Source organism: Topomyia yanbarensis, chromosome 2 (genome assembly GCF_030247195.1).
Source record: "Topomyia yanbarensis strain Yona2022 chromosome 2, ASM3024719v1, whole genome shotgun sequence".
NCBI classification, from domain to species: domain Eukaryota; kingdom Metazoa; phylum Arthropoda; class Insecta; order Diptera; family Culicidae; genus Topomyia; species Topomyia yanbarensis.
In genome coordinates this window covers 65,819,243-65,835,699 of record NC_080671.1, presented here as the reverse complement: position 1 = coordinate 65,835,699, position 16,457 = coordinate 65,819,243, and the positions used below count along the sequence as shown (strand labels likewise).

Genomic DNA, 16,457 nt, shown 5'->3' with positions numbered 1-16,457 from the left:
ATGACATTCGTTATGTTTATTTTTTGCATTTTAAATATTTGACCAATAATAAATATATGATCATTTCATTTTAAAGATTTTTTTTTGATTTAGCATTGTTTTTATTTATTTTGTTTATTTGGCCTAATTTTATCTATTGTATTCATTTAATTCTTTGCATGCATTGCGAGCAGTTTATTATCTCATGCATCTTATTCGAATTATTCTTTTAATTTATTTTATTCACTTTTTTTAAATTTTTTTCTGAAATTTTTCCGGTTCACACTTTTATTCATTTTAATAATCTGACTAATTTTGTTCAGTCATTCACTTCATTCATTTCATCTACAACATTATTTAGACGAAAAATAATTTCTTCTATTAATTCTATAACTTTTTAGTATCGCTGATTTTTTTAATTTAAATAGGTTAACTTCTTAAAAACAAACAAAATGGAAAAATGATAAAAAGTATAGACAGAAAACATTTTTATTGTGATAAAAATTATTCATTTTGTTTATTTTATTTATTCCATTCATTTTATTGATTTTATTAACTCTCTGTTTATCCTGTTATTTATGAACAACAACATTTTCAAATAGCTATACTACCCATGCTCGCGAATCAGTCCCATAGAGATAGGAAATCCCATAGAAAACGGGACAAATTTGCGTTCATGGGCAGTATAACTTTGGAGTTGGACAAGATTTTTTCACAAAAAAGTAAAACTAATAATTGTGACAATCACCGTTTATTTGAGCGCTTATAGTTACAAGATAGATCCGTATAACTGAAGTTATTGCAATTGCTCTGATTGGATTTCACTGGAGCAGTGCTGCCAGAGACATTTTCAGTTATCGGTGAAAAGTTATATTTTGATATATCTTCGTTTTCTTCAAATATTTTTGAAAACTGATAAATATTATTAGTTTGGACTGCTTTCGGCTACCTTTTCTGCCCAAGCGAACTATTGAAAACTTTGCAGATATGTATTAAGGATTGGTATGTAAAAATTCAGCAGCTTCTAACACTGGTAGAAAAGGATCTATCTATCAAAACAGGTTTTTCGTGTTTCTTTACTCTAACACTTTTAAGAAAAACGGTTTTTGAACCCTATATGTGCTAGAAAATAATTAGGTATGAAAGAGTTAATTTAATCTATATTATTCATATTATTTATTTTATCATCCATTTTTTTTGGTTTTATTCATATTATTTATTTTATTTATTTTAATCTTTTTTTTTAAACTGTTTCCCAGTTCACATATTTTATTCAGTTTCTTCATTTTATCAATTCATTTTAGCCAGTCCTTTTTGTTATTGTATGACAGCTTGTTATCTTGAAACAATTTAATTTACTCTCTTAATTTCATAACTTTTTTAATATTGTCTAATTTTAATTTGAGCTAATTTGATTTATTTACTTTATTAATTTGATTAATGTTAATCATTCTATCCATTTTATGAATAACTTTATTTTAAATTTTATTTTGTTTTAATATTTTTCTTTAATTTATTCAGTTTATTCGAAGTTTTATTCGTGCACATCTCATATCTAGTTGCTTGTAAGCTTAGCGTGTGATCGGCAAACTAATGGGTAATACAACAGTGATATGTGTAAGAATTGTCTCATCTCACTGATAGGTGGATTAAATCGGCTTTATTAAAAAGTTTGACTAATTTTGTGAAAATCACTCCTACAACATTTTTTCGTAGGATTCGTCATTCTATAGTCATTTGAAAAAAAAAATGGTAAAAAAGTTTGAACCTTTTCAAAAGACAATCTAGAACATTTTTGGAAAAGCAAAGTATGCAAAGTGGCTTTTTGTGACAAAGTCTTCATGTACAGAAAGTTTCATTAAAATCTGAGTGGGTGCTGCCAACTCTGAATACGATTTAGCGCGAAATTCGTCTGTTGCAGTAATGAAACTGTTATTTTTGCTCGACGTGTAAAATAAAAATAAAGTTTTTTGAAGAAAGCACGACAAGTCGTGTGTATTAGTGGAGAGATTTTATTTTAGATTTATATTCATGTTCCAAATATGTGAATTAAAATAAATGTAATATTAGAAAATGTTTTTTCGAATAATTTCATTGCCAGATAGCGGCTGTGCAGTATTTTCTTGCTGGTGAGTTATTTTGGAAAGGGTTCTTGACCAGATTTTTTTCGATCTTTTGTTTTTTGGCGAAACATTTTTTTCAATAGAAAAACGCTGAAAATATAATTGCAATTAACACAAAATTGATTATTAGAAGGAAGTATACAACGAAAACAATAAAATCCTACGTTCGTTGCTCGAGAGAGCAATTTTAAATGTACTGTGAAAATTTCAGAATGAACAAAAATGATTTGTTCGAGTTACATATCCGGCCATCTTAAAAAAAAATCGAGAAAAACGCGGCTATACAAAAGAGGCGCTCTGTTATAAGTGAACGAAATTGAATACGTCCTGTACTATTTAACGTGGCAACCCTATACGTTATGCCTCTTTGTTGGTACCGCTTTTATACTTCTTGCCAAGTTCGTTACGTACGAGTGACAGTTAAAAAAGACCACAGCTTCTTCCGGACATAGTGATCAAGGAAAGTAGTGCTTTATTTTATCTCTCCATTCCGTTATTGCATTTTGGTGTTGTATCTCGGCAATCTCGATCGTTTACGTTGCTCGAGTGAAGAAAACGGTTTTTAATTCCAACTGGCGCTTGTGCGCCAAAATAGATAAAGTGCGTTAAGCAAGTCCATTATCAGGAATCTCATGACGGCTGGAGATGCTGTGTTGTGACTAGCCTTGTAGAGCAGAAGGACCAGAACAACTGAAGGTAAGGGAATCGAAACCTATAGTCCCGTCTGAAATCCCACCCACAACATTGGTGCCGTGACCAGGATTCAGGCACATCGGTTCCGAATCGATTCCCTTTCGTACACGTGACGACCATAACCTCAACCCAAGGACGTTGCTTACCGAGTGTTATCATCGATTTGCTATCACTGCACGTGTCGCCATAACTTCGATCCAAGGAATTTTATAATTACAAGGCCTGTTGCGAATTGGTACCAGGTGAGTACCATTCCAATAATATTATCCCAGTTTTTCGGTGCTTCCGGATCCCTTTTGATTTCCAGTATCGAACGATCAGTGGATCAACAACCACCCATTCATCAACGCTATCACCATGTCCGAGAAAGCGGAGAAGAAAATGAAGCAGAAGGAGCTTAAACGGAGGAATATAACTGCCTCAGTATATCGGATTGAAGAATTTTTGCAAAACTACCAACCTGCGCGGGATGCTGGAGAAGTACCACTCAGATTGGAACGGTTGGAGCATTATATGGAACTGTTCGAGACGATTCAGGGAGAGTATGAAGCCTTTGAAGATTCCGATGAGTTCGCGAAGGTCAACTTCACTGTGCGAGCAAAATTTGAAGAGCAATATTTTCGGGTCAAAGCGGGTCTCATGAGCAAACTCCCTCCTCCGACGACCGCTATCGTCCGAGATCAACAAGCATCAACTCACCAACAGGGCTTATCATCGCCTTTGGCTGGGATAAAATTACCAACAATTAAACTACCGGAATTCGATGGAAACTATAACGACTGGCTGAGCTTTCATGACACATTCCTCGCATTGATCCACACATCGATTGAACTGACATCGGTGCAGAAATTTCACTACCTGCGAGCATCACTGAGTGGCGAGGCTGCGCGTCTTATTGAAACTCTGACCATTACCACAAATAACTACGCAGTTGCGTGGGAAATTCTTCTCAACCGTTACTCTAACAAATATTTATTGCGAAAGAAGCATATTCAAGCGCTTCTGGAATACCCTCGCATCAAAAAGGAATCGGCAGCGTCCATTCATTCCATCGTGGACGATTTTCAGCGTCACACAAAGGTTCTCGAGCAACTGGGCGAACCTACAAAGGAATGGAGTTCTCTATTAGTTGAGATGATTATATCTCGTTTAGGTGACAACTCGCTCATAGCTTGGGAGGATTTCGCAGCTACATTGGAGGACCCAAATTATGACAAGCTATGCGAATTCTTGCAACGAAGAACCCGCATTTTGGAGTCCCTTTCAGTTAACTGTCATCAACCTTCTCAACCCCAATCGGATAGAAACATGCTAACTTACAAGAAAACAACTCCATTCAAACTGGTATCCCATGCCACTACTGAGAGAACATTTCCAAATTGTGTTGCATGCAAACAGAATCACCCTTTGGTAAAATGCACTATTTTTGAAGGTATGTCTGTAGAGGAGAGATTGGATCTCGTCAATATAAATAAAATTTGTAGTAATTGTTTCCGGAATGATCATTTCGTGCGTGCTTGTCAATCAAAATACTCATGTCGAGTATGTAATAGACGACATCATACTCTTCTTCATCCTGGATTTGAGTCCTTCAACCCAGACGACAATCAAACAAACCAGACTTCCTTTTTTTCGACGCCCCAAACAACCTTTGCGTCAAATGTCCTTTCAACAAATTGTACAGTACAAAGAAATTCAGGAAGCCAAACTGTTCCCTTCTCCACGAATGCTACTACCAGAAGCGCAAACATATTCCTATCTACTGTAGTATTAATTGTAGTCGATGCTAGTGGACGTGAGCATCTAGCAAGAGCGCTGCTGGATTGTGCTTCTCAAGCTAATTTGATGAGTGATAAGTTGCGCCAAACCCTCTGCCTGAACACCCGAAAAGTTGACATCGAAATATGTGGTGTGGATAAATCATCCACCCGGGTAAAGCGCGCCGTAACAACTCATGTTCGTTCTCGACTGAACCATTTCTCAATACCGATTGAATTTTTGGTAGTGAATAAGGTCACCGGACAGCTTCCTAGTACAACCGTGTCGATATCGAACTGGAATATTCCTCGACAAGTGCAATTGGCAGACCCAGACTTTTATATAAGTCGAGACGTAGATCTGATAATCGGAGCAGCGCATTATTACGAATTTATTAAAAACGGACGTATTCATCTTAGTTTATCTCTTCCTACGCTGGTTGAAAGCGAATTTGGTTGGTTGGTATCCGGAAGAGCAGAACTGGGTTCGACAGGATCGAATTTGATGTGTCATGCTACCACCCTAGCTTCCCTTGATATAGCGATGGAGAAATTTTGGAAAATTGAGGATTTGCGGAACGATAGCTATTCTGTGGAAGAACGTCACTGCGAAGAGTACTATAAAGAGAGCACAGTCAGAAATGATGAAGGAAGATATGTCGTAAGACTTCCAAAGAATGGTGAATTTAAACGGAAGATAGGTGAATCCAAATCACGAGCACTACGTCGGTTTGAATCGTTGGAGAGAAAATTAATCAATAATCATAACCTTAGATTACAATACAATTCATTCATGGAAGAGTACCTGACATTAGGCCACATGCAGCCAGTCCATGAAGCAGTCCATGACCAGAAAACTGTGTGCTATCTCCCTCACCACCCAGTATTCAAAGAAAACAGTACCACTACAAAAACAAGGGTTGTTTTTGATGGACCAGCAAAGACCAGCAGCGGGCTATCCATTAATGACGCCCTTCTTGTTGGTCCAGTTATTCAGGATGACCTTCTGAGCATCATTCTTCGCTTTCGGAAACGTTGCATTGGTGGCAGACATAGAGAAGATGTACCGCCAGGTGTTGATTTCCACCGAAGACCAATGTCTTCAACGTATACTCTGGCGTTTCACACCTTGCCAGCCGATCACAACGTACGAACTAACCACGGTCACGTATGGTCTATCACCCTCATCCTTTCTGGCAACCCGATCCCTTCATCAGCTGTGCGAAGATGAAGGAAAGGAATATCCATTGGCTAGTAAAGTAATACGAAAGGATTTTTACGTGGATGATTTAATCAGTGGCGAGAAATCGATTGAACAGGCAATTCAACTCCGGATTGAACTAGAGGAATTATTAAAAAGGGAGGGTTTCGGCTACGCAAATGGTGTTCCAATTATCCAGCGGTATTGGCGGGAATGCCATCCGAGATGCTCGGTACAGAATCTACCTTGTTTTTCGATACGGAGGAGACTGTCAGAACCCTAGGAATCTGTTGGGAACCCGCTCAAGATAGTTTCCGTTTCGATATTAACTCGAACATTTCCAACCAAATGGCAACCAAACGGAATATCCTTTCCAAAATAGCCCAACTGTACGATCCACTTGGACTAATGGCGCCGGTTGTTATTGAGGCCAAAATTTTAATGCAACAGCTCTGGACACTTTCTTTGGATTGGGACGCACCAGTTCCAATTGAAATCGAACATAAATGGGAGAGATTTTGTCGTCAGCTACCAAAACTTTCCATGTTATGTATTAGGCGGTGTGCTTTTGGAACCTCCCTCATGACTTCGGAACTGCATACCTTTGCTGACGCATCGGAAGCTGCTTATGGAGCCTGTGTTTACGTCCGGTCAATATCTGAAGATGGATCCGTAGATGTTAATCTCCTGGCAGCTAAATCCCGAGTAGCACCATTAAAACGCATTACTCTTCCGAGGCTTGAGTTATGTGCAGCATTATTGGGCGCCCGCCTATACGAAAAGGTCCAATCAGCGTTGAATATACCCATAAAATCTTCATATTTCTGGTCAGATTCAACCGTGGTGTTGCAGTGGTTAAAATCACCTCCTCATGCTTGGAAAACATTTGTGGCAAATCGGACCTCTGAAATCCAATCCATCACACACGGTTCAAAATGGTTGCACGTTGCAGGGGCAGAGAATCCTGCAGATTTAGCATCTAGAGGATTGTCAGCAGAGGCACTTGTAGAAAATATGCTATGGTTTCACGGTGCCAAGTGGTTAGCAGGAGATATGCTAGAATGGCCGTTTCAAATTGCAAATGATGCGGCAGTTGATGAAGAGCTAGAACGTAGACCTATTGTTCTTTCCATTCAAACCGCTCCAATAATCAATCCACTGTTCACCAGATTTTCTTCGTACAACAAGCTTGTGTCGGTGGTGGCCTACTGCCTCCGTTTTATCTACAACGCCCAACGTAAAAACGGTAGAATTTATGACAGCGTATTATCTGTGAATGAACTAAACGCGGCAAGAAAAGCTTTGGTAAAAATGGTTCAAGCGGACATGTTCGCTAACGATTTACAACTGCTGAAGAATGGAGTCTCAGTATCCAAACAATCCAGTTTAAAGCTCCTAAACCCGTTTTTGGATACCGATGGTGTGATTCGTGTTGGTGGTCGGCTAAGGTTATCCAAAGAGCGATACTCGGTCAAACATCCGATGGTGTTACCTGGATTTCACCCGTTCACAAAATGTCTTATCGCCTTTTATCATCAAACTGTTCTTCATGGAGGAATAAGTCTCACTCTCGCCGTCATTCGAGATAAATTCTGGCCTTTGCAGGGTCAACGTGCTGTACGAAGTGTACTACGAAAATGCTTCTGCTGTGCTCGTTTAAATCCTCGCCCCCACACAACAACCTGTTGGACAGCTCCCTAGCGCTCGTGTCACTCCAAGCCGACCGTTTTCCCATGTGGGAATAGATTACTGTGGACCAGTTTACATCAAATCCCTGCAACGAAAGTGCACGCTAATTAAAGCCTACATAGCTATATTCGTGTGCTTCAGCACTAAGGCGGTGCATATAGAACTCGTCGGAGATTTATCAACTGCGGCTTTTATTTCTGCTGTACGCCGGTTTATATCAAGGCGAGGAAAACCTGAACATATATACTCGGATAATGCTAAAAATTTTGTTGGTGCTGCTAATGAGCTCCATCGACTCTATAAAATGCTCCAACCCGGTCCAGATGCTGATCAAATTGCTTCCACCCTCGCCAAAAATGAAATCCAATGGCATTTGATTCCCCCAAAGGCCCCCAACTTCGGTGGACTTTGGGAGGCTGCTGTTAAGGTTGCAAAGAAACATTTATTACGTCAAGTTGGTACCGCTTCTCTTACTTATGAGGACATGATTACCGTCCTCACTCAAATTGAGGCATGTATGAATTCCCGACCGCTTGCTCCACTCACTGAAGATCCTACCGATCTCTCGGCTCTCACACCAGCGCATTTTCTGGTTGGTACTTCTTTGCAAGCTCTCCCAGATGTTGACGTCCGTGCTATCCCTACGAACAGACTCGATCGATACCAACGCATTCAAGAGAAAGTACAGCACTTTTGGCATAGGTGGCGTACCGAATATTTGCGACAGTTGCTGCAGCAAACTTTAGCCAACCCGGAACCTACTCCCATAAATATTGGCAGTGTTGTGCTTATGCAGGACGAATCATCACCACCATTACTATGGCCTATTGCTAGGGTTTTGGAGATTCAACCTGGCAAGGATAATGTAACACGTGTGGTCACGCTTCGCACTTCGTCCGGGATATTTAAACGAGCGGTATCGAAAATCTGCCCGCTCCCATTGGCAGGAGAAGTGGAATTCGAGACTACCTCTAACTAGTGGTCGATAATGAAAGGAAGTAAATGAGTGTAGTGATGAGTGATATGAAGTTATAGTGAATGATTTTAGTGAATAAGAAATATGAATTCGAATTATGTTGAAATTTATAATCTCAAGGTGGCCGGTATTATGTTATAAGTGAACGAAATTGAATACGTCCTGTACTATTTAACGTGGCAACCCTATACGTTATGCCTCTTTGTTGGTACCGCTTTTATACTTCTTGCCAAGTTCGTTACGTACGAGTGACAGTTAAAAAAGACCACAGCTTCTTCCGGACATAGTGATCAAGGAAAGTAGTGCTTTATTTTATCTCTCCATTCCGTTATTGCATTTTGGTGTTGTATCTCGGCAATCTCGATCGTTTACGTTGCTCGAGTGAAGAAAACGGTTTTTAATTCCAACTGGCGCTTGTGCGCCAAAATAGATAAAGTGCGTTAAGCAAGTCCATTATCAGGAATCTCATGACGGCTGGAGATGCTGTGCTGTGACTAGCCTTGTAGAGCAGAAGGACCAGAACAACTGAAGGTAAGGGAATCGAAACCTATAGTCCCGTCTGAAATCCCACCCACAACAGTTGTCGTTACCTTCCATATTCTTACACGTCATTTTTAAGACCCTAAATAATACTTCAGGCCAATAACATAAATCGATTTATTTAATTCTACGGTGGTATAACTCTTTTACTTACGAATTTTAAAACTGTAGTGGGCGAATGGAAAAATGTGAGCCTACTTATGTACGGTATGCAAACTAGGCTGGATGGACGATTAAAGTCAGCTCGATATTTGAAGGAGCATGAGATGTTTCTCCAAGTTGTTTGATACTCTTATTCGTCTGTGTTCATGACATCACCCGCGTTACGGCTTGAGAAGGCCAAAATGGTTTTGACGGGGGTTAATTGTGGTTGTCTGTCGCATTCACATCGTTAGCATTTCGGTTGAAACTCGGCAGACAACCTTGATTGAATATTAAAAAAGAATATTCATATATAATGGGGGAATCAATTTAATTATCACCTCAGATAGTAAGATACTGCACAATACGCGGCAAATCGTGTGCTTTGCTTAGCAAGGAAAACTATTGTTCTAACTTTATATAAAATATAGTAAGTAGAAAGACAAGATAAAAGGAACAATAAAATTTATTAAACAATCTGGTAATATCCACCCAAAATAGCATATTAATGTATGAAAACCACATAAATACACTAAATACGCTTCGATTTCGTATCTTCTGTAGGGAATCTAAAGTCGTTTAATAATGTTTAAATTAATTTGATGCATACATTACGTTAAGGCGGAGCTGGTCGATGGACGATTGCTTCGGAACATGCTGTCCTGTAAACGAAATGGGTCTTCGGAAGGTTTAATAATAATTGTATCAATAAATACATGAAAACATTTTATTTTCTCTAAATCGCTGCCATTCAGTGATGGTTAACACACACAACACACCCAACCTGCTAATTGTAAAGCTAACGAACCCGAACCCTATCGTCTCTAGTGCACACTCACTGACACAAATACAAACCAGCACAGACATTTGTCAAACGCAATAAATAAAGTCGAATTTTGAACATATTTGTTACTAGAACCACCCCGAAACAGATAAAAAACGGTTCAGAACGTTTACAGGAAATCACTGATTAAGTCATCCTTGTCGCTCGTTAAAACACTGGCGAAAAGCACATAAATACTGCGAGATAAGCATTCAATGATCGTTTATTGCACCGAAAACAAGTTATGAATACAAATGGGACACGTGCTGGCTCGCCACGCTGATCGGTGTGAAACGTGCGATAGCACCGATTCCCGCTCGAGTGAAGGGATGAATCTGCAACAAAGGACCACCACCTTCGATCGGCACGAACTAACCACGGCCACGGCACGGATCCGGTGGCGGTGACATTGTAACAACAACCCCTTTTTCGTCGTGCGGCCCAGTGTTCCGATAGTTGGTAAATTCGAAACAGAAACAAAAATAATGATGCGTTATGCGTCGTTATTAGCGCGTGGGGTTGGAAGTCCTGCGAGCGGGTGCCCCTGGTGTCGGGAGGGTAAAACTCCTTCGCTGCGGACTCAGTATAGGGACACATATGACTGCGGCTGCTTTCGACATCATTAAAAGTAACAAAACAGAACGTATCAAAATACGTCGTTGTGGCAATCGATGATGACGAGGTTGGAAGCTGTGGCCGTAAATCCGAAAGGATCATCAGCTGTGCGTTGGGACTCCTGCTGGGACCGGAGAGTAAGGGGGAGTGTTGTGTTGCTTTTCAAATCATTAAAATAATCACGTTTGATTAGGAAGTGACGTATGTACTCTATTGTACGAAAATGGATCAACATGAGGATGGTGATTTCATCGCGGTGTACGAGGAGAATGGGTGTCTTCGGTGTAGAGATCAAATGATTTCCTTCCGCACTCGACCTTACTGTGTTTAGCCAATGGATTTTAATTGATGGCCGAGTTAGTGTTGACGTCGCCGTACGTATCTGGAAGAAATCGCAATTGCTAGTCGACACCACTCGAACCGGCCAGTGCCAGTGGCGGGCGAGTGGCGAAACAAACATCATGCAGTGCTGAGACAACACACACCATTAATAGTGTGAGCAATCAAATTTATTCCATTATTTCAATTACGACCAATTAAGTGGTCTACAATATTTAAGGTTAAATATTGTGACTCTTTACACTCATAGGTCGGCACAAATTGATTAGATGATTTTCTTACGACGGAGAAGGCAACTTTACTTCGAAACAGCGCAGAGCGGATGTCGCTGGTTAAGATCCAAATAATGCGATTTGCTGCTAAGAGCCCCAATTGGATTAATGCAAAAGAAGAGTGATTCAATTATGCGTCATTCGGAATAATTTCTCTTAAAGTTTTGAAACATTTGTTGCCTGTGCAATGACTTCTTGCTTGACTCTTGATTCGTCGAAATGTTTTTGTTGTGCATATTGGCAAACTTTACTATTTTTCATGAAAAAAATCAATAATCAAGAAAGTCCTTCAACGAACCATAACGAATGGAAAATATTTACCCTAGTTGAGCAATTTTCACCTCATTATCTGTATACTGTTGGCACAAATGCCACTCACAACATGGGTTTCTCTCTGCTCATGTGATTCCAGTGTCCGCAATTACAGCCAAGGTTACCCTATCGTCTTCTCTTGTAGCTTGTTGATCATAAAGTCATAACGACACAGTTTCACAGTTCTTCACAGAACCATCAGCCAAGGACGTTTGCCGTAAAGCAATTAATTCGAGTGAACAGGCATCCCTGGGTTCGTGGCCAGCATGCCAGGAAAAAAATATCTCATTTTTTGGTTTCTCGCTACCCCGAAACGAAACTGGTCAGCGTCACGTAGCGATTCGGGATCCGATCACCGCAGAAATGAATCCTCTTCGGTCACTACGAGACATCCCGGGTGCATGACCATGACAGAGTGCTAGGCTAGCAACCAGACTCTAGAAGAACCAAAAGCAATTGAGCTCTGGTTTTCTAAATTAGATTATTCTACCCGAATTGGAACAGTATGTACCTGCTACACCCTGTAACCCTATTAAATGATTAGTACCGAAATTTTCCTATCTCGAGTCCTACATGCATATATGTAGATTAGTGCCTAGAAATGATCCACATGCCTGACGAGATGTAAGCCAATTGTTACAGTCGGTCCCGATTGTTTCGGACCGCTTTGAACGACATGTATAGAAAAGAACTAAATTGGCACAGAAAGGCACACCTTTATGGGTAAGCTGACCTGCCCTGCGGCCTAGAGACCTTTAATGAAATTAAATATTTATAAATATTAATCCGTGTGACCATTTACTGTCGCTCGAAGGATCACTTTGTTTCCCGCTCTCTGGATGTTCATCTATCACATTGCTTTGTCGGCTCCAGCGCACGATTATGAGGCGAATACCGAGTGAGAGAATTATCCCAACTCTACGTCAAATGAATAATGAGCTCAGCTTGAGGATATTTGTTATAGTAACAGATTATGCATTCGGGGCGAAGAATGGAAACGAAACGATACACCGGCTTCGGTTGGAGCGAACAAACAATGCGGCCTGGAAAAAAATCTGGTGTGAGCTGAACGAAGCAGTGAACATGTTAAGCTGTTCTTTATCATCAATATTTGTTTTAGAGACTGGGTAAATTTTAGAATGACTAGCTCTAACAAGTTCAGTGTCATATTTCTTATACATATAAAATTAGCATGAATTTAGGACTTTTCTCTAGATCCTGATGGACGAGTCTTATATATCAATCGACTCAACTCGGAGAATCAGGTCAATGGCTGTAGCTATATCAATGTTTGGGTGTACTAGGATGGGGCAACATGGTCACTTTTTTGGATCAATATTTGGTTTTTTTCACACATATAAAGAAAGGCTATGTAGTAACTGGAGATCGACAACTTTAACTTAGCCCGAAGGATCGAATGTCATACACCACAAATTTAGAATTATTGTATTTTTCAGTTATATTTAACCCATTCATGCCCATGTTGTTTGTGGACAACAACGTTTTTAAACAACAGTAACAATTGATTCAGGCAAGATTTGCTCGCAAAAACAAGTAAGGCTAATAACTAAAGTTATTGCAATTAGTCCGATTGGATTCCGATCGAGCAGTGCTGCTAAGAACCGTTTACGTTAACAACGGAAAATGATTTTTTCACATATCTTCGTTGTGGTGCAATATTTTTGAAAACTGATAAAACTTATCAATTTAGACTGTTTTTGGCTACGTTTCCCAAGAAATTGAACTATTGTGAATATTCTTGGAGAATTGTATTGAGCATAGGAAGGTAAAAATTGAGTAGCTTCTAGCACTGCAAGGGAAGCACCTATCTTTATGAAAAATAGGTTTCTCACCGTTTTCAAGAAATAATAGTCCTACATGCACTAGGAAAAAGTTGGGCATGAAAGGGTTAATGTATCTCTGGCGGTACATATCAGGCACTCTCAGAATCGTGGCGTTCACTGCCCCGAATCGTTTATAAGTTTGCGATGGGAATTTCGAATTCTTACGAGGTGCGAGCTGAGTTTTTGGTTTGTTTGGCCAGATTTTCTGATTATGTTAATTTGTGGAAAGAAATCTCGTAAAATTTACCAAACTATGCAAACAAATTCACCAAATTTACAAAATTCGAACATTACACTTACACGTTAAACTGTATTTCAACAAAATTTGGTTACTCTGCATCTTTCGGAGAAAAACTTCTGGTGCAATTTGTTCGTGGATAGAATTAAGAATAAGAAACCCAACAAATCTGTAAAGTGTTACACTTCAGCGTTAGACTTCTAGACTAGTAATGTTCGCCCATCACATCACTGTTGTGCTATCTTGTGGCAAGCGCCATTTACCATATTTCGAGCAGGCACGTAGCCAGAGGGGGGAGAAGGGCTAGGGGGCTAGAGCCCCTCTCGAAATTTTTCAAAAATAGTTTTAAAAATAATGTGTTTTTTGGCGACTTTTAACAAAAATTGTAGCTTATTTTATTTGAGCAATTTTTTGAGAAATATGTTGATGAGGGTTATTTCCAACTACCAAAGGAAATGGTGGTGTGGTTTATGCTTATGCTCGAGCCAGTGCGAAGCGAGCGACAAAAATAGTTACTTTTATATTGTGTGCCTTGTGCAAAGAAGAAAAGAAACTGTTACTATAATTCTTGCTGTAGTAATTTGTCGAGATGAGTGAGTAGCAGAAACAAGAAGTGGTGCTCCGGCCAAATACGGTGATTATAAAATTATATATGACTCGCATAGGACCAAGCATTCATAATGTGGAAAATTTCTTGAAGGTGTAAATGGAGGTTAGACTTTCGAAAGCCGCCTTTATCGAATTCTACCATGACAGCCTTTCAGTGCTCATAGCGCTCAACAAATTAGCTTAGACGAAACCATTCATTTCGAAAACACATGGTTGTGTGTGACAATGCATTAATTAAGATACTCCTGTATATGGACGATGATAAAATGAATGTTCCGCCACAAGATCGGACACCGCTTACCTGCAGGTTCATATCACCTCTGGGGAAAATGGAATCCGTTCCGAAGGGCACGTGTAGGAACTACGCCCCGGTATTTCAATGTCGGCGGGCCAATCAATTTCCTCCTACCTGACCATGCAGTACAAAACATAATTCGATATAGTACCGTTACACAGGTACATTACGGTCTACCCTACTTAGAAACCGCTGAATATAAACAATTGCCAAATTTGTGGCGGCTGCTCAGGTAATATTGACAATAGCAAAAGTTGCGTTAAGTACCTCAAAATCTACAACCAGAACCATCATTGAGGCAGTTCACACTTGTAAAGGCAAGAATCAACGAAAATGTCAGATATACGTGAACATAAAGGCAGCAACTACGATAATGACACGGAAATGTACAATAGGGAGATAGCATTGAACAACCCACCCCCTCGTCTCGTAAACAGGATTCCACGAGCTATGGCTAAGCGTTTGTGGTAAAACATAAATCATACATGGCTCTTAGGCTAAGTTCACACGATACACTTAATGTTGCAATCAGCAGTTGCATTCTAGTAGTTTCCTATGATTTCTAAATAATGATCATGTTCATGTTCAGCGAACAGACGTCAATAGGCAATCACGAAGAGCGGCTAAAATGTTGTGACTAGTTGAATATATTAGCCAATAAGTTAAGATAAATGCTTCGATTGCATGTCTTCAGTATGTGACAGTCTATGGTTCTGATTTTGCTCGTTGTGGAAAAAAATGAGAGAGATAATCTCAAATCAGAGAGAAAAGAGAGAAAAAAGAATCAACCAATCGAAGTCGACTCAAGAGCATCTCTACCATCTTTTCTATACACTCAACACGAGTGCTTTCGGAATTGCGCTCTTCTAATTTCGGTTTGAATACAACGACATTTTCGTCTTCGTTATCCGCACAACTTTGATGCGGTAGGTGCATTTACTTCAATTGAAATTATTTCCCAAATAGTGATCCAACATACCTCTAAACAGACAAACATTACAAATTTTTTCAATAAGTCAATCTTGATGATGATTTTAAAAAATCAAGAGCTAATTATTTTATTCAAAAATAAACCAATTACTAATCACATTAGTGTCAACGTATTTGTTTGACGAATTGACAAATGTTTTGCAAACGTTTCATGCGAAACGGATAATTTGCTGTAATTAAAACTCTAAAACAAACCCTCTTGGGCAAAGGAGAAGAAAGTGCGTTATTTTCTTTTCCATGTGTCGGAAGCAAGTGATGCTGAAATTATTAAGCTCATATGTATAGTTTCTAGTTGTTTTGGTGGTGTCATCAATGTTACAGTTAACAAATTTTAGTAAAATTAGAATCTTTCAGGTATCAGTGCTAAGTGATTTTCTTTCGATTAGTGAACAATTTCTGAACAGTTTCCCTCAGTAGATTAACATCTGGGTAGTTTCCATTAATAGACTAAAACATTGAAATATACATTTTGCATTGTCCAACAACCCATGAATTCCGAAAAAAAAACTTTCATTCACATATAATGTTGGATTAATCTAGGAAAGTTCCCAACAGTTTTGCAAGATTGCTAAAAGTCAATAGAGCTAATGTTCTTCACTTTATATTTTGACTTTTAGAATAGCTTCCGGGATCTAGGAATTCTTCCGAACTAGAAAAATCACTATAGTCCCAAAGCTGTATTTAGGAAGACAAAACTGTTTGCGCCTAAACCGTTGGTTTTAGATATTTAGTATCTTCGGCAAACTTTCTTAGAACTTTCTTGCCGATTTTTTTTATATTAGTCGAATTAGGGTGGTCCTTGTGGTTAGGGTGTTCAAAGTATCAACTTCTTAGATATGTAAAATTCAGCTACATAGAGTTCTACAAAGTTATAAATCAATCAAATTGAAGCAACTTTTCTGAAGAAACTATGTGGCTATCTCTAATGGTTCATGTGCTATAATTTTTGCAATATTTAAGGAAGGTGGCTCTTTAAAAATTGGCTTTCTATTAATATCTTTTTATGTGTTAATTTCTCGCT

General features: G+C 39.1%; 1 protein-coding gene across 1 annotated transcript; it reads left to right on the top strand.

Moving 5' to 3' along the window:
- The first annotated feature begins 5,966 nt into the window (after positions 1–5,966).
- Positions 5,967–8,421, top strand: LOC131679514 (uncharacterized). The gene is made up of 2 exons (XM_058960252.1): positions 5,967–7,370; positions 7,447–8,421. Exons 1-2 carry the CDS (start codon positions 5,967–5,969, stop codon positions 8,419–8,421), a joined length of 2,379 nt encoding a protein of 792 aa, XP_058816235.1.
- Positions 8,422–16,457: the final 8,036 nt, after the last annotated feature.